The sequence below is a fragment of the Salvia hispanica genome, chromosome 5 (assembly GCF_023119035.1).
Source record: "Salvia hispanica cultivar TCC Black 2014 chromosome 5, UniMelb_Shisp_WGS_1.0, whole genome shotgun sequence".
Taxonomy (NCBI): Eukaryota; Viridiplantae; Streptophyta; class Magnoliopsida; order Lamiales; family Lamiaceae; genus Salvia; species Salvia hispanica.
The window spans coordinates 27,836,215-27,862,664 of record NC_062969.1 but is presented as its reverse complement, the minus strand read 5'-3'; the positions used below and the strand labels follow the sequence as shown (position 1 = coordinate 27,862,664).

At 35.0% G+C, this 26,450-nt stretch overlaps 1 protein-coding gene across 1 annotated transcript; it reads right to left on the bottom strand.

The window, feature by feature from the left end:
* Positions 1 to 7,316: 7,316 nt before the first annotated feature.
* On the bottom strand, positions 7,317 to 12,232 carry LOC125187318 (wall-associated receptor kinase-like 1). The gene is made up of 6 exons (XM_048083884.1): positions 12,107 to 12,232; positions 10,587 to 10,961; positions 9,756 to 10,277; positions 9,157 to 9,543; positions 8,859 to 9,035; positions 7,317 to 8,690 (listed from the first exon to the last, which is right to left on the bottom strand). Exons 1-6 carry the CDS (start codon positions 12,228 to 12,230, stop codon positions 7,495 to 7,497), a joined length of 2,781 nt encoding a protein of 926 aa, XP_047939841.1. The 5' UTR covers positions 12,231 to 12,232; the 3' UTR covers positions 7,317 to 7,494.
* Between the last annotated feature and the right edge of the window lie 14,218 nt (positions 12,233 to 26,450).

Here is a 26,450-nt window from a genome sequence, read left to right as displayed (position 1 = left end):
ATAGATTGGTGGGAAAAGAGAAAAGCGTTGAGACATGCATGAGTTAGGAGTTTGTATTGAATCTGATTTGTGATATGTGTCTATGTGATTAAAAAGGTGAAACCTCAATTGCGAAGCCGGATAACAAGGGAAAGAACTTACTTGAAACCTAAGCAGTCGAGGTGGGCTTTACTCTTAAACTCTTTTATGTGCAAATATATGAATGTGGAGAAATAAGGGTGGTTTAACTGTTATGCCATGCCTATGTCTGTTTTGTTGTGATATTGTGCGCCTGATGCCCAGTTTGAGAGTTCGCTCCATTGGGCTATAGGGATATGGATATGTTAAACGAATTCGGGTCTGAGTATGGGCTGCAAACCCTACCAGGCTATGTACACGAGGGGATCGGGAGCCGTCCTTGCTAGTCGGCCGGTCTCATGGGCGAAAAGTGTGGCCACACTTTCATCACACCATGGAATGATTGTGATTGTGGAATTTGACGAGAAAAGTGGGGAGTTATTTGACTGGCCAGTGTATGGAAAAGTGGGGAGTTATTTTACTTATGTGCAGGTTGAACGATGACGAGCGGTGGCGGGTGTTGAGCATGATAACTAACTAAGATGGATGTTTTGAACTTCAAGCGTAGTTGTGTCTTCATACATAGCTGCTCTCTCTCTTGGTCGTTTCCGCTGAAATTATTTTGAAACACTTATGATTATTTTGGATATTTTGCACTCTCCTTTCAGTTTAGAGGCCTTAGACTATCGTGTGGTTTTTATCTTGGAAACTATGTCATACTCTTGAGATTTTTGATCGTAATTTATGATACCTTCCTTTTTCTTATTTAAGCTTCTAGGTTAAGTTGTTGTTTTAAATGCTCTGATAGTTCCTTTAAATCTTTGGTCAAAACTCTTTAAATGTAACCCTAGCCTATGTTGAATTCTTTGAGTCCATTTTCGTAGCAGTCGCTGCATTTATTGTACCCTAGGAAGGCGGACTGTTACACTTCATGACTTAAGTTCGTATATTTCGAGGTGTTAGTTACACGCATATGACCTTTCATAGTAGGAATTTGCACGAACATGTTGCATGAAAACATAATCTTATTTTTTTTATTTTACTACTGTTTATGTTAATATTTTCTTTGATGCACATGCATGGATTCATTTTGTTCTACTAATAATACTTAAATCATTTTTTATGTTTATCTCACTAAAAAAAAATTTATTTTTAAGGATAAAAAAATCCAACTACAATTTTTTGCATTGGAAATTTTTACTCCCTCCATCCCCTATTATATGTTCCAGTTTTTCATTTTGGGATGTCCTTTATTAATCGTCTCACTTTATTTTTACTATTTCTGAAATTGGACCCCACATTCAACTGACTCATTTCCCTCACATTTTATTATAAAACTAATATTGAACTGTAGTACTTACATTCCACTATCCTTTTTAACTCACTTTTCTCTACATTTCTTAAAACCCATTGATACACTCAGATTTTGCACTGTTTAAAGGCCATTATTGGTCCGTTTTTAATGTCAAAGTTGCATTATATGTCAATTATTTGTATATTTTATACATTTTGGTATTTTGACGTGTTTTGTGAGAAATGTGCATATTTGAGCCTAAAAAGGGAGTCAAAACACGAAATCTGGAAACCGAGTTTGGCGCGACCGGCGACCATCAATCTGTAGAGGTCCGTTTCGGAAATCTGTGCATGGAACGAAGTCACGCCCGGCGACCGCCGGGGAAGGTGTGGCGACCGCCACCCAAGAGTCAGAGAGTTCGGACCATTGCCCGGCGACTGCCGGCCGAGGTGCGGCGGCCCACAACGAAAAAGCGGCGAGCATATTTAACCTAGATTTCTCTCCAAGATTTACCATATTTTGCAGTCCTTTTCCTTCTAGGAGAGTGGCGATTTCTACCCTATAAATAGGCCCTCAAGCTTCATCGAAATCATCCTCTTTTTGCAACATATTTTCTAGAGATAAAGTTAGAGTGTTTCATTGTGTAAGGAGTTGAAGAAGGAGTCAAGAACATCAAAGCGACAAGGATTCAACCTACGAGTTTTATTAGCTTTAGTTTTATATTCCAATTGTTTTCCCTTCAATCTATGTCTTTAGATTATTACATTATGTGTAGCTAAATTCATAGGATTCTAGGGATGTGTTAGTAACGACTTTGGTTATACAATTCCTTTTTCTATTTAATATCCGTTTTATTTTTACTTTGTTTCTTCCCTAAGTTAATCTTGATGCTTCATGATTGAGTGACACAATCTTGTATGATTTTAATATAACTTGCTACATAATCGTGAGAGGAGGTTGGCGAGTTAGATCCACTTAGTAGACACTACAGTTAGTTTCCCTTAAAACGACATTGTTAATTAAGAGTGGGGACTTTTCAAGGGTCTTAGGAGCTTTTAGGAGTTATATATTTAGGATTGATAACACTAATGTTAGTAATCAACGTCTGCATCGCATGAGCATAAGCTAAATGACTCGTTTTATCAAAGTATTAACTGTGCTAGGGTATTGTAGTTGGAATTTGTATAACTATAATTGTGAACTGACATCCCTGGAATTCCCTTATCTCTATACTTTTATCTCTGTGATTTATTTGCAACCAGTTGTTTTATTGCTTTCAATTGTTTTTTATTTTCAAATTCTCAAAAATCTTTTGGTTTTCCAAATAGTAATTGAGTTTTAGTAGAGGGTAGCCAGTCTCTGATTGTTTTCCCCGTGATTGATATCCGGTACTGACCTTTAGCTATATTATTTCTACTATGTATACGGGCAAAAATATACATGAAGATAATTTAAATATTCAAGAAGGGGCAATTAGTGGAAGATTAATAAAAAAATGTTATAGCAAGTTATATTTATATATATATATATATATAGTTAAATATGAGATGGGCATTTGCCTCGTCTAAAATAAAGGATGGTTTTATAAACGTTGGTGATTTATTTAAAAACATAAATTAACATTTTGAATTGCATTAAAAATATCATTAATAATTTTTTCTGTAATAACTATCATATTTTATTAATTTTGTATTAAAACGGAGTGATCCATTTCTAATCACTCCTATTTTTCAAAAATAGGTATACAAATTACTCCCTCCGTTCACTATTTATAAATCCCAGGTTGGAGCGACAAACAAACACATTATTTATTGGACGGCGACTTTTTGACCCAGAGTGGCAGTCTCTTCCATCCGCATTTATGTGGATGAATATGACACATTTTTCTTCAAAAACAAATGTGACGTTTATTTATTGCTAATCCATGAATAACATATTCACATATAAGACTTCTTAAATGGGCCACTCCATACTTATATAGATAAGTCAGAATCATCTATCGTCCACTTGTTAAGAAAGGATTATTTATACTTATATAAATATGCTAAAATCATCATTAAATCGATGTATATAAGATTTAAGAGCTTTAAATTGATTCCAAAAGATAACAATAGCTCTTATTTATAATGCTAGTAACTTAATGAACAAGAAAATAGATATTGTAGAGATACGGTAAATTAAAATTAACTAATTAATAAAGATATGATAATATTACTATAGGTATACTCAGTATCATAAAACCACTATTGTTTTTAAGCAAGATAAAAGAATTTTGAAAACGGTTACTGTGAAGAAAAAAAAGTATACTTTTCATAATGGAATTTCCCTCCTCTCTTCATTCAATTTTGTATAACCCATGTATATATATACAAAAGAGTAAAGATCAATTTTAGTACTAAATATATGACAAAAAATTAAATTTGACTCAAAACATTCACCTTTTGAAAAACGAATTCATAACAAATGATAATGCCCCCGAAGTAGTCCTTTTTTAACGGTTTTGTCAAAAAACTAACGGTTACCGCTAATTGCACAGCGGCATGACCGTTAGTTTTTTTACGAAACCATCAAAAAAGGATCGCTTCGACAAAGATTTCATTTGTTATAAACCTAATTTTCATAAAAATAATATTTTACAACCACATTCATATTTTGGTAATATATTTATAACCAAAATTGAACTTTATATGACGCAATTTTACAGTGTAATCTTACTTTTCTATATATTGGGTATACAAAATCTTGATATGGAATATAATTAGTAGTATTTGTAAGACTACTGTTTCTAGTCAATTACTAATATTTTATAAACCAAATTGTACGATTCCACACGCGCATGCGAGTATAGTAGAATATAGCACCACTGTTTCTATCATCATTAAGCTGTTCACTTATGGAGAAGTGGAATAGCATGTGTGCGACATTCCCAGACATTTTTCAGAATTATTTTTCATAATCATAATTAAGGTGTGATCACTGTTAGATAAGGTGGAAAATATTACTCATATGTACATGAGGTATCTCACTACGTATAAATGGAACTCACACACTGTAGAAAAATATGGCTGAATTAATACTTATAAAGGATAATAAACTCTGCGGTGCGACTTTAAATTAAAATCCATTTACTTATTATAAAATAAATAAATAAAGGGTTATATCCGAGCTGTCATTTTTTTTTACATAAAGACATGTCTTCTGACTAATGTTTGAACTTTGAAATGATCGAAATTGCGTAAAATATAATTTAATGAACTGTGGAATCTGAGTGCTAAGAAATAATTGATATTCAAAATCTTCCATGCACGATATCGGTTGTGTGAGAAATTTTGGACCTTAACTATTTATAATGTGTCAATCTAACTGAAAATCGGGTGGCAATTATGGTCAATTTTACTTTTCCTAACTTTGTTATGCAATTGCACGGTAGATTCAATAAGCATCTGCAAAGAAATGAGAAATTAATAGAGGAAGAATCAAATAACGGGTTATAACATAGTTTGCTGCGCGGAGCTGGTGACTTTTTGATTACGGGTTCAAATTTCACTATTCAATGAGAGACTTTTGACCTTAATCCGTAAATCCGGTCAATAGATATTTTACACCAAGAATAAGAGTGGGAATAAAAAAAGTTCCCTTTTTAAAAAAAACTAACAAATCTTTTTTAAATAGGAGAGACTCGATTACATAATTTTATGTATTATCTAAAGAAATAATTAATTGGTAAAGTAAGAAAGATAGAAAAAAAAATGATTGATGTATTGTTTGTTAATGGAGAGTGTGTCTCGTCTTATTAAGGAGAAAAATGTTTCCTAAAATAGAAAGTTTCTGATTTTAAGGATCCGAAAGAGATTTAAATGGAAATAATTTATATTTGTAAAGGACGAGGGAGTGATAGATTTATTACCTCCTTTATCGATGGTTTGTTGGAAAGGAGGTGAGCGAGCTTATGCTGTATATAGCTTAATGGTGATGGATCAACTCCCTCGTGTTTAAAATCCATCTTGTCTTTAAGGTGGAGACCAAGGAGCGACTTATTGTCACGAGTGAGGGAGGTGAATGCTTTAATGACAACAATTGAGACTCCGAACATGTCATTTTTAGACACTTGTAAAGAATCTTTAGAACTACTTGTGTACGATAAACTCTACATCAACTTTTTACTTATTGTGAGAATTAGTAATTTTATAATGTTGTGTTTTGTTGAGATAGAAGACTTAAATTAATTAATGAATATAAATATCTTAAATATGGAAAATAGTTAATTTAAAATGGAAGTCTAGATTACTTCTAAATAGGGATTAGACAAACATTCATTATTATATACTCCCTTCATTCTATAGTAGTGGGGTCATTTTGCCATTTTGCTACGTTCCATAGTAATGAAGTCATTTCTATTTTTTTTAAAGTCAACACATTTCTTCTTACTTACTTTTCCCTCTCTCTTATTTTATTCTCTCTATTTTTTCCTTTCTTCTACTTTATTATCTTTTTATTTAATACATTACACACATTTTTCTTAATCTCCGTGCCGAAAAGAAATACCTTCACTACTATGGAACGGAAGGAGTACTGTATACTATAGTGACCAAGTAATATTTTTTTGGACTTCGAATTAAATAAGCTTCAATTTAGTTAATGAGAGTCCAATAGTAGAGGTTCAATTAGGGATGTCAATCGGGCCAGCCCATCGGGTTTCGGGCCAACCCTATTCGGGTTGCGGGTCAATCGAGTGCGGGCTATTCGGGCTGTGATTTTTTCGGGTTATAAAAGTTCAACCCTAACCCTAAAAGCTCGGGTTTCGGGCTAGCCCAGCGGGCTAATTGGGCTGCTACCGATAAAATTAACATGCGTTCAATCCAATAAATAATAGTAAAAATTAGTTATATTTATAAAATGTAAAATATTTAATTATGATAAATTTGAGATATATGCTTAAATTCAAACATAAACATGATCAAATACTAATAGTTGAGATTTATGCAAAATAAAACATAAACATCAAGATATTTTAAAGCATATTTTAGAAATTTAAATATATATTTTAGTAAATTTTGAAGTTTCTAATTTATATATCTATTATTATGTTAAAAAAATTTTAATATATAATTTATATATTTAATATATAAAATTGAAAGTTATTTTTTAGTAATCTATATTGTAAAATAACCAATGAAGTGTCGAATTAAAGTCAAACAAATAGAACGATAGAAATCTTATCGGGTTTTCGGGCCAGTCCATCGGGTTTTCGGGTCTGACCCTAACGGGTTGCGGGTTAAACGGGTGCGGGCTAATCGGGCTGTAATTTTATCAGGCTGGAAATTTTCAGCCCTAACCCTATAAATTTGGCTGGCTATTCGGGCGGCCCACGGATTGCGGGCTACATTGACATCCCTAGGTTCAATATAACATAACTATACATAAAAGAGACAAGATATATACCTAGCCCCTGATGATTAAAAATTTTGATTTCGAAGATTAGATATGATGCCCTAGAACACGAAGTCAGTCACAAAATAGGAAACATAGAATAGCAACCCAAAACAAATTAGAAGTTAGTTATTTCCTCATCTAGAAAATCTCAAGTTAGCCTTCTCAACAACTACTTTTGTCATCATTTAACAATGTTCGAAATCAAACGAATTTAATGCTTTATTTGGTTTTTATAGGTTTTTCTTAATTGTCCTATTTTACTGCGTTAATTGCAACCTTTTTTCCTGCAGATAGTTGGACTTTTAGATTGCTGTAAGTGATTGCGTGAATCCGAGGTGTATATTACTTGTGCCCTAAAGATCACAAATTCACAACCATTAGAAATAAAAGAATCATTTGATTAGATTTTCCATACTTATACACATCATATGATTGATTAACTTCGTATGTAAATCAACTTACAAACATCAAACAAATATAAAAGTTCTACCAAAAGCAAAAGTATTTAGTACGAATCATTGTTTCACTTCATTCATTATATCGTAAACTTCAATTCGACATGGTAACAGAAATTGGTCAACCCAATATACAATAAATAAAACCTCTAAAAGATGATCACATATATACAACTAAGTCTTAATCATTCTCTCACAACCTAAGAGAGCTCCATTTATTTAATATACTAAACGGTTCCATGTTGTGAAGCACATTCAGATAGTAGTTGAGAGCACTAAGGGATGTGTGTCTGATGACCATGAAGAAGCATTCATATAACTGTTCAACCGTGTGTACTTATTGTCTGAAATCATGGGCATATCTTGAAAAGGTTTCACATCATCTAGTTCAATGTTAACACAACTCGACATTCCAGATATCCGGAAACTTTCCAACTCAGTGGCCAGTTCTTTCATAGTTGGTCTCATTCTCCCTTTTGAGTTCAAACATCTTTGTGCAAGCTTCGCAACTAGAATCACCTCTTCCTTCCTTCCTTCCTCCCGAACGAGAGGATCTAAAATTGTGTCCAAACATTCTCCTTCCATGCATGCAAGGAACCGTGCGGCTAGGCCTCTTTCCTCTTCTGTTTTATCAAGAGATATCGGTCTTTGTCCACTAAGAAGCTCGACAAGAACTACACCAAAACTATAAACATCGCTCTTTTCTGTGAACCGACTCGATTGGAAATACTCCGGATCCAAATATCCAAACGTCCCTTTAACCAGAGTAGTTAAGTGATTTTGATCCGTAGCAACTGACCTCGAAGTTCCAAAATCTGATACTTTAACAACATACTTTTCATCTAGAAGGATATTACTAGACTTGATGTCCCTGTGATAGATTGGCACGGAAGATGCGTAGTGTAAGTATGCTAGTGCCCCTGCTATATCTGCTGCGATTTTCAAACGCATGTTCCATGGACATGAAATTTCACTACGCTGATCATGAATTAGATCAAAAAGTGTCCCGTTTGGCATGAACTCATAAACGAGCAGGGGAACCTCGGTCTCCAAGCAACACCCCAATAGTCTTACCACATTTCTATGATTGATTTGCGATAATATTGCCACCTCATTTATAAACTGTTCCAGTTGATTTTCCTCAACCAACTTTGATTTTTTTATGGCCACAATCTTACCATCATATAACATTCCTTTGTAAACAGTGCCTTGCCCTCCTTGCCCAATAATTCTGCTTCCATTAAAGCAATCTGTAGCTACCTCCAACTCCTTTGCAGTGAAAAGTTTTGTTTTTCCAAGTGCACCATCATTCGTCTGCTGTTGCAAGAGAAGGCCACCATTTCTTTTGAAGAATTTTTCTTTTACCATTTTCTCCTTTCTCTTTCGCAACACTTTATACAACCAAAAGAACACTGAGAGTAGAAGTAGAAACCCCAATCCTGAGCCTATGCCTACATATAAACTTAGTGTCAAAATCAACAAAACTTTACAAATATGTGAAATTCAATAAGCTGCATACATGAATAGTAGTACTATTTAACAAAATATACAAACATCAGATTTTAAGAGAAAGTGAAGTTAAACAAATTGATATGAGAGTTGAAACATTATATTGCTACCTGTCAAGATAATCATCTTGGTTTTAGATGGCGGCTGCTGAATGCAACCTGTGCCATCTTTCTTCCCATCACCATTATACCCTTTTGGACATGAGCAATGAAACGTCCCCAGATAATTTACGCAAGTTGATTTTAAGATGCATGTATTAGTTGCATTATCCGCGCATTCATCAATATCTAGTCAGAAACATGTGCAGTATCAACCATTAATTGCAATTTAGTTGAACGTATATTTGTAGGTCAATTTCCAAATAAATCACTATAGCTGGCCAAGCTTACATAGCAAAAGATTACCTACCTTGGCACCCTGGATTGAGGTAGGGATTGCCTTTGTATCCTTTGGAGCAGTTGCAGAGGTACCCTCCAATCGTAGCATCAAAATCAACACAATCACTGTTACCACGACATGCAAACATAGCCGGATCTTGTCTCGCTTTTTTGCAATTCACTGCTCCAATCCTCCAATCCAATGCCATGCTCGACTGATCATAATATCCTTTTGATAGAAGAGCATCTAGTCCGATCCCCTTTGAGTTATTCAAAAACGGAAATGAGGTAACATAAATAGTACGATCATCCACATTTAATTTTTTAATGTATTCCACAAAGGCGTAACTGCAAGAAATATTAGTACTTGTCCATCTTCCACTAAGTTTGGTCACATTTGCTTCTAGGTAAGCCGTACCTGCAAATAATCCAACGCATATTTCACTAGAGAATGTCGACTTCTTTCACATATTGGACGCCATGAAAATAGTCAAATACTATAAAAGACACATATATAGCCGAACCGAATCTTGGACATCTTAATTTTCAAAGTAATCTTAAATACGTTTCCATAGTTATAAACCAGCAATATATTAACAACAACAAAAAAAAAAATCGATGGATTATTACCTCTTGGAACAGGCACTCTACAACAACCCTCGCCTCCAAAAGATGTTGTTTCATATTCGCATTGTGCGTTGATCCGACCTTTATACATCAAACGGTTGGAGCAAATGGCTGCGCAATTGCTTCGGATAGAACTTGGCTTGTCTTTTCCAATAATCCCGACAACCATAACATCACAGCCAATGGTGGTGATCCAATTCTCATCTGATAGTGTATATTGAGTTTTCAACAAGTCGATCGTCAATCTTTGCTCCTCTGGCTTAGTAATTTCAACTTGATTGTCTGACAAACTGTAGCACGTTGTAGCTTTGTTGAAATATTTAATCAAAATTTTGGATGAGTTCAGCTCAAGGATTTCAGTGTTGGAAAGACGGAGGTAGGGTTTCTCAGGATTGGTGGCCGTGTTGCAAACAACTTCAAAAGATGGCTCCAAGTAGCAATCTGGGCCCACTCCAAATGGAAATGGAATCGATACTTTCCCACATTGATCTAAGCATCCAGCTTTGGCAATTGAACTAGAAATTGCTGGATGAAAACAAAGGAGATATTCCAAAGCAAGTTAGGAGGAGTGTTATAATGCAACTTTTTTTAAATTGCTAACTTGCTAACTCATCAATATTGCGCAATATCTCAAAATCGTTAACACAAATTTAGTTGACATATGTCTTTGTGTTGACTTTTAAAAATAGATGTCAACACAAAGATATAGTAAGTGACATGCTAATGTCATCGTGTCAACATTGATGAGTTATTCATTTAAGAAAAGTTAGTAATCCATCAACCCTCAGCTAGTTAGTGTGTAAATAAATATAAGTAGGGAGAAACGAAACAAACTTTGGCATCCACCCGGTAAGTAAGGATTTCCATCGTAACCTTGAACACAACTACATGTGTATCCTGTATCACCGTAATCGCTATCAACACAAACACTCCTGTCATCTCGACATGCATAAGTTGTGGAATTCTTAGCTCGACTGCAGTTCTCGCTCCCAAAAAACCAGTCCAAGCGTACGATTGGCGGTCTTGTTGCTGATGCCCAATTATCATTTACCAATGCCGTTGAGTTGTCCAGGTAGTACAAAGGATATGAAAATGCGCTTTCATTCGAATCTTCTTCCTCCTGGATAAAGGCATAGCTGCATGGGAAGAGCTTTTTGCGTAGTGATTTTCTGCTCAAGTCAATTAGTTCTGCTTCCACCAAACTTGTGCCTGTCAGTTAAAATCAACTAATGTTTATTTGTTTCGTTAAGAAAAAAATATTAATATGAAGTTCTAGCCAACTTAACTACCTAAGAGAGTATCAGGTATTTATAAAAGCATTTCAGGCTGTCAGTGGACACATTATTAGTTTAAATGCAAGTCTGATTCTTAAAAGAAAGGCTTGTATAAGTTGACAAATTTGTTTGAATCGGAATATTAATACTTCAGAGAATGACGAAGATATGACCTATCTATATTAGACCGGTTTTATTTTGATATTTAAAAGTGAAAACCAGTTTCTGGTTTACTGTTGACCGATCCAACCATCCGGTTCAAACAGTTCATGGAGGATAAACATTGGTTTTAAGAGGTGAACTGGACCGAATTACTTGCCGGTTCGTGGTCAGACCGGTCGAACTGGCCAATCTGTTTTTAAAACACTAATTAAGAGAATGACGAAGATATGACTTAGCTATACTAGAAAAAGATCTTCTAAACAAATTAATTAGTCCAAGTGTTTTTTTTTTTCACAGGGCTTTGCTACCTTGTATCTTTTAACTGAAATTCAAGAAACCACCATAAATACATGCTCTCTTTGTGCACCAATCCAAGGTAAAATTTGTGAGGGGACGAATTTTAAAAAATGTAGTTGAAGAAAGTGGGTGAAAAATGTTAGTCGAAAGTGAGACTAGTTTTATAGTGAAATATGAATGAAATAAAGTTAGTGGAATGTGAGATTCATTATTAAAAATAGTAAAAAAAATAAATAAAATATTTATTGGTGAACTGATGGATGGAAAGAGTACTATATAGTTAGAATTAAACTCAATAAGTTTATAAAATAAAATAAATAATATTAAATGTGCATTAAAGGAGAGTACTGATGCACAATATATTCCTTTCTTTCTTTCTTTTGGCTGGGAGAAAAGGAACAAAAAGTTATTTAACACTCCATTTGTTTTCTAAAAATAAGAATTTTGAAAATGACATGAATTTTAATGTAAAATGGGTAAAGTAAGAGAGAGAAAAAATAATTAGTAAAATAGGAGAAACAAAGAGAAAAATAATGGAATTAGTGTCAGTAGAGTATAGGATTCATTTTATAAAACAAAAAATTTCTATATTTAAGAAACAGATAGAGTATTGAGAATTACGGGATATATCTAGATGGCAACAACCATTTGATGGGCAGTTTCCGACACCGCCTGTATCATTCTTGTCCGCACAAAACGCCGAGCAGCCGTCAAGGACAGAACTTCCGTTGGATTGCAGCACCATATCATCACACCCGATGGCAGTGAGCACGTTAAAATATGATAACATATAGGGTGTTCCCGACAAGTTTACACTCATTCTCTTACTATATTGATTGCCAGCTGGCAAACCATAGCAAGCTGAAATCATGTAGGGGGATTCGAGGCGAATGTAAGTTTGATTAAATTCAATCACTTCTCTTTTCAGAATGGAGAGGTAAGCTTTTGGAGGGTAAGTTGAAGCATCGCAGTTGATGTTAAAATATGGGTTGAGGCTGCAATTTGGCCCGACTCCGAATGGATATGGAATCAGTAAATCCCCGCACCGGTCAGGGAATCCGGGTTTGGCATTCAGAGCGCTGGAAAGTAATGGTGAGAGAAGTAGGACAAAGAAAATTAGTTGCATGTTTAAGTTGAAAGTGTATGAAGCTCAAGTGTAAGTTTCATATGAAAGTTTGGCTTTAAACATCTCACTACCTACTTGACTTTGCAGACGACTTTGACCTTTAAATGAATACATTAAATTTTTGTCTTTAAAAGTCACTGGCTCACTTTAAGCAATAAATGAAAATTATGAAATACAGAGATTAGAATGTGAAGTCATTTAAATTTGTGGAAATACTAGTAGTATTCATAGAGAAATAATTGTCGCAAAAATTCTAGCGGTCATGTAAATATAGATAGATGATTGGCCATAATCGTAAAAAAAATGACTACTCTAGCTTTTACTAGTTTAATGTAGATAGACAGTATTTCATAGAGGTAAAACAAATAGAATTGGATATGGTCTTTTTGTTCCTTATTGAAACAACTAGACAGTTGAAATTAATATGTGAAAATGACATTTTCTCTCTCCTTGTGAAAATGACATTTTCTCTCGGAGGAGACGACTTTGGATGGTCGACCAACGCAGTGCCGACATAGCAATTACTCTCTCCGTCCCCCTATGACTTTATTAGGACGAGTTTTAAGAAATTGTTTGACTTTATGAAAATTAGTAAAGTGAGAAAGCAAGTGGTTTTTGGATCCATTTTTAATATTACACTTGTTTTATAATGAATTGTGAATGTAAAAAAATTAGTGGAACGTAGGATTTGCACATCAAAAATAGAACAAAATAAAGGGTCTCTAAATTATGGACAATCTACAGTGACAAAATGGCTCTTTAAGAGAATTAGTATATCAATAATTAATTAATAAATAAATAACCACTATTTAAAATAGATTTTTAAATATAATTTTATTATAAAATTCATGGAATTTGTTAATCATACATTCAATCTAATTAAAATTTAATAGTTTTTAAAACTTTATTAGTTTTAATTAATTTTTTAATATTAATTAAACTTTAATAAGAATAGATTTTCTTGATTTTGGTGATTATAGATGGTGATCATAGATTTTCTTGATTTTTAGGTAGTAAATATAATAACATTCCACATTTAGAAGTTATAATAATGATCGATTTTCACCATTTAAAAGGTAGTACTTCATCTTTTTGAGAAAATATCACATAGTATATACCTATAAAATTTATGCCCAATGTTGTGATGTGTAATTTAGAGCGTGTATTTCATTTGTACGAACTATCAAGTTTACTAAATCGTTCCTTATTTTACAATTATCTATAAGAATTTCAGATATGGGATCGATCTATAGGATTGAAAATACTTGGTCAATTCTAGAAATGTAAAAATATTTTTGAGTGAATAGTTTTTATTACTATATAAGAAAGAGAATGGATGAAACTGAAACACACTTTCAGAAATTCATCAAACAAAGAAAGAATTGTTGCATCTATCATTCATTAGATTATTTGGTAATCTATTCAGATCTTAATTCATGTGATACAGAAACCATGAAATTTTGTGATAAAAGTATCTTAATTAAGGTGTCTAATTTTTGCGAACCAATAACATCATCTAAAAGTTAGTGATCGGAGATATATATGTGTCAAAGAGTAAATGAAATGTGGTTTGGTATGTACATGATAGGGTCCTCGATTATCTAAATCACGCACAAGATCACATCCAAATCTCTCTCAATCTCCAACTTATCTTTTAATAGTATTTTATTTGATTTTGCATATCTTTTGTAATCTTTATTTAATTATTTTGCTTGCTTAGCAAGATATGTTTAGGGTTTAGAATTATATAAATTATAGAATTCTCTAGTATTTTGATTCATTAAAAAATATGAAATAAACTTCTATTCTCGTTCTTGGTTCTGGCGGAAATCGCCCCCTAGCACCTCAACTAGGGTTTATCTTTTCCTCTATTTGTTCATTCAAGTCGTGGTGCTCAGTCTTGATAGGTCAAGGACCTATCAACTGGTGCTTCCATTGATTTACTCCTCCCCATTTTTACTGTTCACGTGAAACACCTAGAGCTCAATCTAGGCTTAGTTTTCCTATCACAAACTCACGCCACTTTCCTTTATCTTTTTGCCATAAATTTTGTTGAGTTATGGTATTAATCCAAATTGATTCCTAAGATATCCGAGCTCAATGCCGCTTCTCAAGGAATCACAACAACATGATCTCCGCAATATCAGGGATATGCTCGTGTGGAACTACGTTGCCTAGTCAGTGCTCATGGAGAATTTCTTGCCACGTTTGGGCAGCAAGCACAATCCGAGGAGAATTCAGACAGCCTTGACGAGCATTCGTCTCCACAGCGTTGGTCGCCCCCTCCGTCGGTCACGCAGGAACTGATGGGTTTCAAGTCTTATTCCATGCCACGCAGTGGCGGATCCAGGTGGGGGCGAGCGACTAATTTTCCCTTATCCCGGATGTATATTTTCCATATCCGCCCGCTCCGTTGCCTCCGACGTCGCCCCGTTGACCGAAAAAAATAAACATTATCGCCCCCAAGCTCAATTGAAATAACATCCACATACTTGCTAAGTTGTATGACATGCCTCGATCCAAAAAATGATTTCGCTGCTTTTAATGTTGATAAGTTTGTTCACTTTGCTACTCTTTACCCAAAGGACTTCACATCGACTCAACATACTGAATTGTTTAAACAACTTGAAACTTTTGTTGATGTTGTGAGAAGAGATGCACGATTGAATGGTATTGAAGATTTGGCTAGCCTATCTCAGAAGTTTTTTCGTTGGTTTATCGTCTAATTGAGTTGGTATTGATCTTACCCGTAGCGACTGCATCTGTTGAAAGAGTATTTTCAGCAATGAAATTTGTCAAGACTGACTTACGGAATAGGATGGGAGATGAGTGGTTGAATGACAGTTTGGTAGTATAAAATGAAAGATCCATCTTTGCAAGTGTTTCTAATGAAAGAATCTTGAAACGTTTTCAAGATATGGATACCCGTAGAAATTAGTTGTCTCGGTTAACAGATACTAGAGCTACTTGAATTGTAATAGACTTTCACTTTGCTAAAAAAATACATATTGATGTATTATATTTAATATTTTATTATTTTATTCTGCCTCCTCTACGTTTTTTAATCCTGGATCCGCCACTGATGCCACGCCTCAAACCTCCACGTTTTGACCGAAAAATGGCACTGAATTGGATCTGTAAGGTCCAAGAGTATTACAACCACTACTACACTCCGCTCGATGATCGCCTTTATCTTATGAAACCGGTAACCGATTGGTTTCATACTTATCAAAAAACTGACATTGATTGTTCGTGGGAGGATTTCTTGGTGGCAGTCTATTACCAATTTTCTCCAGATTTAACAAAGAGGGCCGATGAAAGGCAGTTAGTCACCATCGATAGTGACAAGATGAAAAAAAATGAAGCAGAGAGCACAAACACTGAGAAGCAAAGAAAGAGGAGGTAGAACAAACGCCTACTCAAGTGGTCGAAAAAGAAGCTCCTGCTGTGGAAGAGGCTCCACCAGCCGAGCCTACTGAATGTTTAGCCAAATCTGAAGCTGATCCGGTTGAAGAAATATATGGTTGAATCACAACTAGATATGAAAACAGAGGAGACAGCTGCTGGGGCTGAGAAGATCGAACCAAAAAATGACGAAAGCAAAAAGTGTGGTAGTTGAAGAGTTGGTAGAGGCTGAGGCAAAACCACAAACTGAAGTTGTTGAAATGGCACGTGGAGGCCAAGCTATGCCCAAAGACGTCAAGTCGGTAGAGAAAGACTTGTTCTGTTTGTCTCAGGCCTCGGATGGCAGTGCGATCCCTTCGCGCATGGACGTGACACGTCTGGGATTCTCGAAAGATGAATTGATTTTTGCAGGTTCTTGTATTTTGGACTATAGTTTTATGCTCAAAGCGGCTGCGTGGTGCCGTGCAACTCGTCAATTTGGTGGCGTAATTGGGGTTCGCATATTTGATCCGGGACCTTTTGATGTGTCCAAACTGATCCACTACGGAACGTTGGAAGACTTCACTGCAGCCCTCTCAATAGGCATCCACAATGAAGGAGAACGTAGAGCTGCAACTACGGGTGTTGCTGTTGAAGCCAAGATATGGTGTAACTTTAGCAGTGCTTATTTCTTTTTCCCACCTTGAGGATAAGGTGGATTTCAACCGGGGGAGAGTTGATAGGGTCCTCGAGCATCTAAATCACGCACAAGATCACGTCCAAATCTCTCTCAATCTCCAACTTATCTTTTAATAGTATTTGATTTGATTTTGCATATCTTTTGTAATCTTTTTTATTTAGTTATTTTGCTTGATTAGAAGATATGTTTAGGGTTTAGAATTCTATAAATGATAGAATTCTATAGTATTTTGATTCATTGAGAAATATGAAATAAACTTCTATTCTCATTTTTGGTTCTGGCGGAAATCGCCCCCTAGCACCTCAACTAGGGTTATCTTTTCCTCTATTTGTTCGTTCAAGTCGTGGTGCTCAGTCTTGATAGGTCAAGGACCTATCAGTACAAGACCTAAACATATGTATGTATCCTTTACTTTTGTAATCTGAGATATGCAACATTTACTCATAAACAATACTCACTATTAAATCAACTCCCAAGAAATACTACTCCCTCCGTCCCCAAAGAATATACACTTTGTATCCGGCACGATTTTTAATGCAAAAATTGGTAAAGTAGGAGAGAGGTAGAGAGAAAAAGTAATTAAAGTATCATTTGTGGAGAATAGGTCTCACCTCTTTAAAGAAAAAGAGTTTCCAAAATTAGAAAATGCATATTCTAGTGGGACGGACTAAAAAGGAAATAGTGCATATTCTTATGGAATGGAGGGAGTAGTATAATTTTAAAACTAGATACTTGTCACACCCAACCCCTCTTATGCATATATATTTATAATTGACAATTATGACTTAAAATATAGTAATTACATATCCAAATAGAAGACCACCCAAATACTTTAATTCCAAAAGCATGCATTTATTAAATACATACTTTTAAATATTGTAACTTACTCTTAAAAGTATTTGTCATTTATACGAATCACAAATCAATGTATATGAACTCTATCTTTAATTTCGCATCACACAATTATCAAACATATTCTTTTTTTAATACATATAACTATAAACATTAAATATCATAAACAATTTGCACATCCATATGCATATGCCTCTCTGTTCAATTTATTATTCTGTGACAAATCAAGCCTGATATCTGTCCGGGTTTCCTCTATGACTCGAAGGTCCCTCTGTAATTGGACTCATAGGTCCCTCTATATTTGGACTCATAGGTCCCTCTGTAATTGACCCGAAGGTCCCTCTAGTTGGACTCATAGGTCCCTCTGTAATTGACCCGAAGGTCGCTCTAGTTGGACTCATAGATCCCTCTGTAATTGACCCGAAGGTCGCTCTAGTTGGACTCATAGGTCCCTCTGTAATTGACCCGAAGGTCCCTCTAGTCGGACTCATGGGTCCCTCTGTAATTGACCCGAAGGTCCGTCTAGTTAGACTCATAGGTCCCTCTGTAATTGACCCGAAGGTCCCTCTAGTTGGACTCATAGGTCCATCTGTAATTGACCCGAAGGTCCCTCTAGTTGGACTCATAGGTCCCTCTGTAATTGGACTCATAGGTCCCTCTATATTTGACCCGAAGGTCCCTCTGTATTTTCAGATCCAGATCAAGACTGTCACAGATCCTCTTTAATCACATGATTCGAATAATTCCAATACCATAAATCAAACATATCCATTGCACCAATTACATATTCATATATTCCATCAATTCCTCTCATACTATAGATAAACATCTCTAATGCACAAATCACATAACCATATCTGTAACATCCCGAATTTCCGAACCCTAATTTTAGAGCCTTAAAATTTATTATTGATGACGTGGGAGATGTGAGATGTGAATTATTTGATAAATGAATTTATTGCATGAGTTTCTTTGACCGGGAAGTTTGAAAAGTCAAACTTGTTGCCTATGTGAAGTGGCATGTGATATATTAAATTATGAGGTGAATTATTTGTTTAAGGGTGAGTGAGAATATTTGGGGAAAATTTTCCATAAATACTAGCCACCTAAATAGTGATATTTTCGAACCCTTGGACTTTTGGAGAAGGAATTCTATTTTTCCGGATTTAATTTAATTCTTGGGATATTTATCCAAATTAAATCCAAAACCCAATTATTTCCCTATTTCTTAATGGGAAAAATCGAGCCCTATTAATATTAAGGTGATTTTCGAAAATCACCTAGCTTTGGGAATGAGGAATTTATTTTATTTTTAACTGATCTCTTATTGATTTCCTTCCATACCTAGAATTTAAATATTCTACCAAATCTTTCCATACCTCAAGAGATCTTGTCATATCTTATTTTAGTTAATATAAAAAAATCCATTCCTTATATATCAACCATACTGCACGCCTATTTCCAATCTCTAAGTGGGTGATTTATTATTTTATTTTGCTCCGTGATATTTTATTCTACTCCGTAAAATATACCAAAACAAAATCTTGGCTAGTTGGGAGCCATATATTTCGAAAATTGCATGCCTTGATACCCTAATCTATTTTTGTTAATTCTTCTTCCCTACTTCACAATATTTATTTATTTAATTGTGGAGAATAAAATCTTACCAAATATTCTATTTTAATTACCTAAAGATCTTGTTGAGCACTATAAATAAGAGAACCCCTAACCCTAGCCCCCATAAATTTTGCCCCTCTCCTCTCTCCTACTCTCTCCAATTTTTCTTCCATTCTCCAATATTTTTGTCATCTTTTGAAGAAGAATTGAAGTTTGATCCAAGAATCTTGAAGAACCGAGTCTAATACTTTGTTTCTACCGTTCGTTTTTCTCAAAAAGGTATTCTTATATTAATCTTCTTCTTGCTACTCGATCCCTCTTCTTTCTAGCCGATTAATCGATCTTCTTGAGCCCTCATGCATCTTGGTTGAGTGAAAGTGGGATAAAGGAGATATGGGAATATGTTACATGTGTGTGGCGTGTGTGTGCGGCGTGTGTGTGTGTGTGTTGTGTTGGTGTAGTGTGTGTTTGATGGCTAAATATTCTTGTGTGATAAACATGATCTTGATTGATTAGTAATGATAAGATAAATCGATGGGAAAAGGGAAAAGTATTGAGACATGCATGAGTAAGAATAGTGTTGAACCTAATTTGTGATATGTGCCTATGTGATTAAAAGGTGAAACTTTGGTTGCGAAGCCGGATAAAGGAAAAGCGAAACTACTTGAAATCTAAGCAGTCGAGGTGGGCTTTATTCTTAAACCCTTTTACTTCTTGCAAAAATATTGATTGGTATTATAAGGGTGGTTTAACTGTTATGCCATGCCTATGTCTGTTTTATTGTGATATTGTGCGCCTGATGCCTAGCTTGTGAGTTCGCTCCATTGGGCTATAGGGCTATGGATATGATTATACGAATTCGGGTCTGAGTATGGGCCGCAAACCCTACCAGGCTGTGTACACGAGGGGATCGGGAGCCGTCCTTGCTAGTCGGCTGGTCTCGTGGGCGAAAAGTGTGGCCACACTTTCGTCGCACCATGGAAAGATTGTGATTGTGGAAATTGATGAGAAAATGGGGAGTTATTTTGACTGGCCAGTCTATGAAAATATATTTTGTGATACTCGTGATATTCTCTTATAACTGCTTAAAACTCGAGTTCACTTGGTAAGGGTGGCATAACTTATAAAATGTTTTGGCAACGAGCTCACTGAGTATTTCAAAATACTCAGCCCTGCATGTGTTTTCTTTATGTGCAGGTTGAACGGTGACGAGCGGTGGCAGGTGTTGAGCATGTTAACTAATTAGGATGGATGTCTTGAAACTTCAAGCGTAGTTGTGTCTTCATACATAACTACACTTTCTCTTGGTCGTTTTCCGTTGAATTCTCTTTGAAACACTTTAGTATTTTGGATATTTGTTTTTCCTTTCGGTTTAGAGGCCTTTGATTTTCTTGTAGTTCTCATCTTGGAAACTATGTCATACTCTTGAGACTTTGATAGTAATTTATGATACCTCTCTCTTTCTTATTTAAGCTACTAGGTTAAGTTGTTGATTTAAATGCTCTGATGTTTCCTTTAAATCTTTCGGTCAACTCTTTAAATGAAACTCTAGCCTATGTTGAATTATTTAAGTCCGTTTTGGTAGCAGTCGCCGTATTTATTATACCCTAGGAAGGCGGACTGTTACAATATCATATACTATCAAATATGTAAATATATCCCTTCATCATAGTTCCATATCATATTCCACCATTTAATCAAAATATTCACCCAAGTCTAACATATTGCAATCATCAATATAACACATATATAACTAAAAATGTGATTTATACCTCTGGATACGAGAGATAATCTAACTGCACTTTTGATTCTATTTTCCATATTTAATTATCGATCCTCACCTTTTGCCTCTTGAGCCAGATTCCTATATATTTCTTTTCTACGATTCTCGTTCCTTTTTTTTTCCTGTCTCCTTCCTCGTGCAATCTTTTCGAGACATAATCCTATACAATATATATAATATATACATATATATATTTAACCGACTTATTGGGCGTGATAATTTTTCATGCTTTTCATGAAATAGCAAATATTGTGTACACGTTTTTATATGATGTACACGTATAGGTATATTATAAAACCTATGTATAAAGTTGGGTGACTAACCTTTTCCATGAAAATACACGTGTATACATTTATATGCATATACATTTATTATATGAGTTAATTCTATATCACTATGCGCACAAAAATATACTTCCATGGACACCTTTACGTTTATTACACATGCATATACGACTACTATTTAAGATAACACAAATACATGTACTATATAATTATATTTAGTTGTAAATAAAATTTCGAATAACTAATTGTATTGATTATTCTAAAACTATTCGATACTCCGCATTATATATATATTTTTTTATATAATAATAATACAAATTTTGGATAAGGGATGTTACAATACTACTATAGAATTTTACTCAGTTGTGAACATTAAGGGATGTATGTCTAAAGACGATCCTGGGGACTTGTAGATAGTTTCCCAAGAGTATTCAGTGTCTGAAATCATTGTAGGTCTACCTTCAAAAAATTTCATTTCTCCAAGTTCATCTTTGACAATATTTTGGGACATCCTAAAACTTTCCAACTTTTTTCATAGTTAGTCTCATTTTCTTCTTCAAATTCAAACTTCTTTGCACAAGACTCGCAACTAGAATCATCTCTTCCTTTTCCAAAATTTGAGGATCTAAAGTTATGTCTAGGCAGTTCTCCTCCATGCAAGTAAGAAATCATGTTGCTAGGCTTCTATCATTATCCATTTTGTCCAATGACATCGCCCTTTGTCTTGTGAGCAGTTCGATGAGAACTACTCCAAAACTATAAACATCACTCTTTTTGTGAACTGACTCGGGATCTAAGATCAAAATACTTGTCTAGAAGGATATTACTAGACTTGATGTCTTTGTCATGCACGAAAGAATGCATAGTGTAAGTATGCAAGCGCCCTGACTATATCTGCTGCAATTTTCAAATGCATTTTCCATGAAAATGGAAATTCATTATTGGGATCACGAATGAGATCAAAAAGAGTCCCGTTTGGCATGAATTCATAGACAAGCAAAGAAACCTCTCCAAAGTCATAGATTTATAGTGGAACGGCCTAGTTTTTTGTCTGATGGCATGGGTAATAATAGATGCATTATGCATTTACTCTAGGCGCTACTTTATCGCATTGAATTCATATTTTTGTCTCTTGATTTTTATTAATTGCCTCTTCTATCCTTCTTTTCATTCTCACGTGCCTGAAATTCTGCGAATTAATTCCGACTCACAAGAAATGAAATTCTTTAGTTCAATTCCAGCCCAAAACATTTTCTTTAAAAAGGAAAATAAATATGAAAAGATAGTTCTACGGGCCTTCACCCAATTAAGATCTTTAATTTACCTTATACTTTCGGAGGGCTTTCTGCAATTCTATTACAGTTCACCGTACAATAATTTGTATAATGCATATTTTCTTGGGTGTCTCACTAAATATAATAGTGATTCCATGTATAAAAAAAATATTGATTCCATATATGATACTCATTCGTTCCACAATAAGAGTACGTTCCATAATAAGAATCCTATTTTACTTTTATCATAAATAGATTATCAATAAATAGATTATGATAAGTAGGCCGCACATTTCACCAACTTATTCCACTTACACTCCCTCCGTCCCATCAAATATGCAACATTTGGAAATCGGCATGAGTTTTTATGTAGTGTTGTTTTGTGAGTTAATGAAAAGAGAAACGTTTCATTTTAAATGAGACAAACTAAAAAGGAAAATGTTTCATTTGTAATGGGACAGATGGAGTATTTTATTATAAAACTAATATATAATTTAAATTTCACTAACTTATTCAACTCACTTTTCTTTATATTTCTTAACATTTTTTAACATAGAGATGTAATCAAATGCAAACCCTAAATATTATACAAACTTCAAGCTGTGATCTGGACCATTAGAAAATATCAACAGAAGATAAAAGAACAATAAAATGTCAGCACAGTGTCAACGGTTAATGTTGTGTTGATATTGTATTGACATTGTGTTGACATTTTTTGTTGATATTATTTTTATCATCTATTGACATTTTCTAACAGTCCAGATCATAGTTTGTATTTAGAGTTTGCATTTTATCATTACCCTTTTAACATATGTGTCATAACTAAATAGGACTCATATTGTGGAATTTTTACTCTATTGTGGGACGGAGAGAGTAAAAAATACTCTCTCCATCCCCGATTAAGAGTCAAACTTTGATCGGGCACGAGTTTTGAGAAATATAAAGAAAAGTTGGTTGAAAAAGTTAGTAGAATGTGAGATCCATTTTTTTATAGTGGTTTTATTATACTCCCTCCGTCCCGGCTAAGATGACACATTCCTTAGCCGGTACGAGGTTTTAGGAGTAATTGATTAATGTGTTTAATTGGAGAGAGAAAAGGTGTGTGGAAGTATTAAAATAGAGAGAGGAAGAAAAATGAATATTTTAATAAGGGTGGAAAAAAGTGGTTGAGTGTATTAATTGGAGAGAGAAAGTTTCCAAAAAAGGAAATGTGTCATCTTAGTTGGGACAAACTAAAAAGGAAAATGTGTCATCTTAAGCGGGACGGAGGGAGTAATAAAATGTGAGTGAATTAAGTTAGTAGAACGTAAGACCTACTTACTATTTATGGTAAAAATGAAGTGTGACTCTTAATTGGAGACGGACCGAAATGGAAAAATGTGACTCTTAATCGGAGACGGAGGGAGTACACCATATCTTAGTAAAATCTATTGTCGTGTGTGTGACTTCATTTCTGTTGACTTGTAATGACCTATAGCTTTGAGGGTCCGTTTGTTTATTCCAATATCTCGTATACTTTCTTCGTTTAGTATCAATATTTTTAATGATGAACGGAACAAGTTTGAATATAAAATCGGTATAGTAGAAGATAGGGAGGTAATCAATTGCTAACTAATTACCAATCCCAAATTGAGACTAATTTTCAACCATTAGATTAGAAGATCTTGTGGTTAATATAATGCCAAGTGTAATATATTTTAAATTTAAATAATTATTAATTAAATTATAAGGGTATTAATGTCAAAATCCTATATGTAGTAATTATAACTAACTACTTTCTCTCTCTTCAAAATCATCTCAAATCTTTAAATTTACGTAACTCTCTCAATTTAAATTATTTTTTCGCAAAAAATATATCAAATTAAAGATAATTTAATAAGGATTCCAACGAGATCTCAATTGCATATGTTCCGACGATGTTCGGGTGATGAAATTTGATAAATTATATTTCAATTTTCGTACATGTTGATAAGCAGCTTTTATCAACAAATGCAACAAAAAATCTCAATATATTGTAGGCAAAATCTCAATATTATGCATGTTCAATCTCAATAAAAATGTGTTAGATATTTTCTTTTCCTTGTGTTGATATTCTAATATAATATTGTTGATATTTGTAATACACAATGTTGATATAAAAAAACACTCACGAAAATTATCATATGATAACATAATGATATATTACCCTTTTGTTAATATTTTGTCTACTATTTATTGAGATTTGTGAGCTTTAATCTCATCCACTCATTTTAAAATCCAATGGTAGAGATTTAGAGCATCCGCAATGGTGCATAGGCCACCATAGCCATAGGCCGCCCATTCCTCTCCTTCTTCGCCACGCGCAACACTAAAAACCACTCCGCAAATAGCCGTATTTAAAGCTGCCCATAGGCCAGCCGCAATAAAAACAATTCAAAATATACTACATTTACTAATTAAAATTACGATTAAAATACGGAATTAAATTTAGACACGTGTACGGGAAAATTCATTAATTGCATTAAAAAAGTTACATAGATAAAAAAAAAAAGTACATGCATAATAAAGAAAAAAAACTATCGTCATGCAAGCCCTCCGTGCCCACAACTCTTCAATTATATCCTTTTGGAGTTGAATATGAGCATCCACTTCGGGCGCATGCCGGCAAATTCCGAGTCGGTCGGTTTCATCGAGGGGTACCCCTCGTCGTACACTAGGGGTGGCCGCCTCCGTGGCTTGGACCGGCTTCTCATCATCACCTGACCCAACTAGTCAGGGGGCTGGTACGCCCTTCGCCTTCGACGATCATGTTGTGCGTGATAATGCAGGCGTACATTATCTCGGAAACACATCCGACATCCCACAAACGCGTTGGGCCCTTTGATTGCCGCCCATCGAGACCGGAGCACACCAAATGCGCGCTCCACGCCCTTGCGCGCCGACTCCTCGTAGCTGCGCAAAGTAGGCCTTCTTTTCATCACTTGTTTGTCGATCGTCTTCACAAAGACCGGCCACCGAGGGTATATCCCATCCGCCAAGTAGTAGCTCCATCATGTCACGGCTTGCCGTTGGCCACGAATGAGACGGCTGGACCGACGCCCCGGCACTTCTCGTTGAAGAGGGGAGACGAGTTCAGGACGTTGAGGTCGTTGTTCGACCCGGCTACCCCAAAATACGCATGCCAGATCCACAGCCGCGGTAATCAGCTACGGTCTCGAGGATTATCGTGGGGTTCTTTGACTTGTAGCCGGGTCGTGTAGGCCCCCTTCCAGCAATGATGCCAGCTCTTCCACTCCCAATGTATACAGTAGTCTTAATTTTGGATTAGGGTGCTATAAGCATTAGAATAGGACCCAGTAAAAGATATATAAAACAAATAGTTATAATAATCTTACGGAACTGAGAGAAAAATGACTTAACCGAATAAGTTACTCCCTCCGTCCCACTTAAAATGCAATATTTGGAAATCGGCACGGGATTTTATGTAGTGTTGTTTTGTGAGTAAATGAAAAAAGAGTAAAGTAAGAGCGATGAAAAAGTAGAGATAGAGTTGTTTCTATTTTAGGAAACGTTTCATTTTTAATGGGACAACCAAAAAAGGAAAACGTTGCATTTTTAATGGGACAGAGAGAGTATGATTTTTTCTCATCAATTAAAATAATTTGTGACGAACAAAAATGACCAAGCAAAATAATTTGGAATTACACTCATGGGCCAAAGCCAGAAAAAAGCCCACCAAAAGCTCACTTTCAACTAAATCCTCTCTTCATGGTCTTTCATTATTTTCCCGCCATTCCCCCAATTCCTCTTTTCCTCTGCGCTTGCACAACGATACGACAAATCCGATTGTTCAATTCTAGCATTGTATGCCGCAATTTTTTTTCCGGAATTCAGCAATTAGTTTGGGCCTAGGATTTTCAACTGGTTTTTTCGCTCCTTAACTCCAGTAATTATAGGTAGGGAAAG

Coding starts and splice junctions, on each gene's coding strand:
- LOC125187318 (XM_048083884.1), bottom strand. CDS start 12,230: ATGGTGCTGCAATCCAACGGAAGTTCTGTCCTTGACGGCTGCTCGGCG. Junction 10,962..12,106: donor TTGCCATCTAGATATATCCC/GTAATTCTCAAT, acceptor TTTAACTGACAG/GCACAAGTTTGGTGGAAGCA. Junction 10,278..10,586: donor CTTACCGGGTGGATGCCAAA/GTTTGTTTCGTT, acceptor GTTTTCATCCAG/CAATTTCTAGTTCAATTGCC.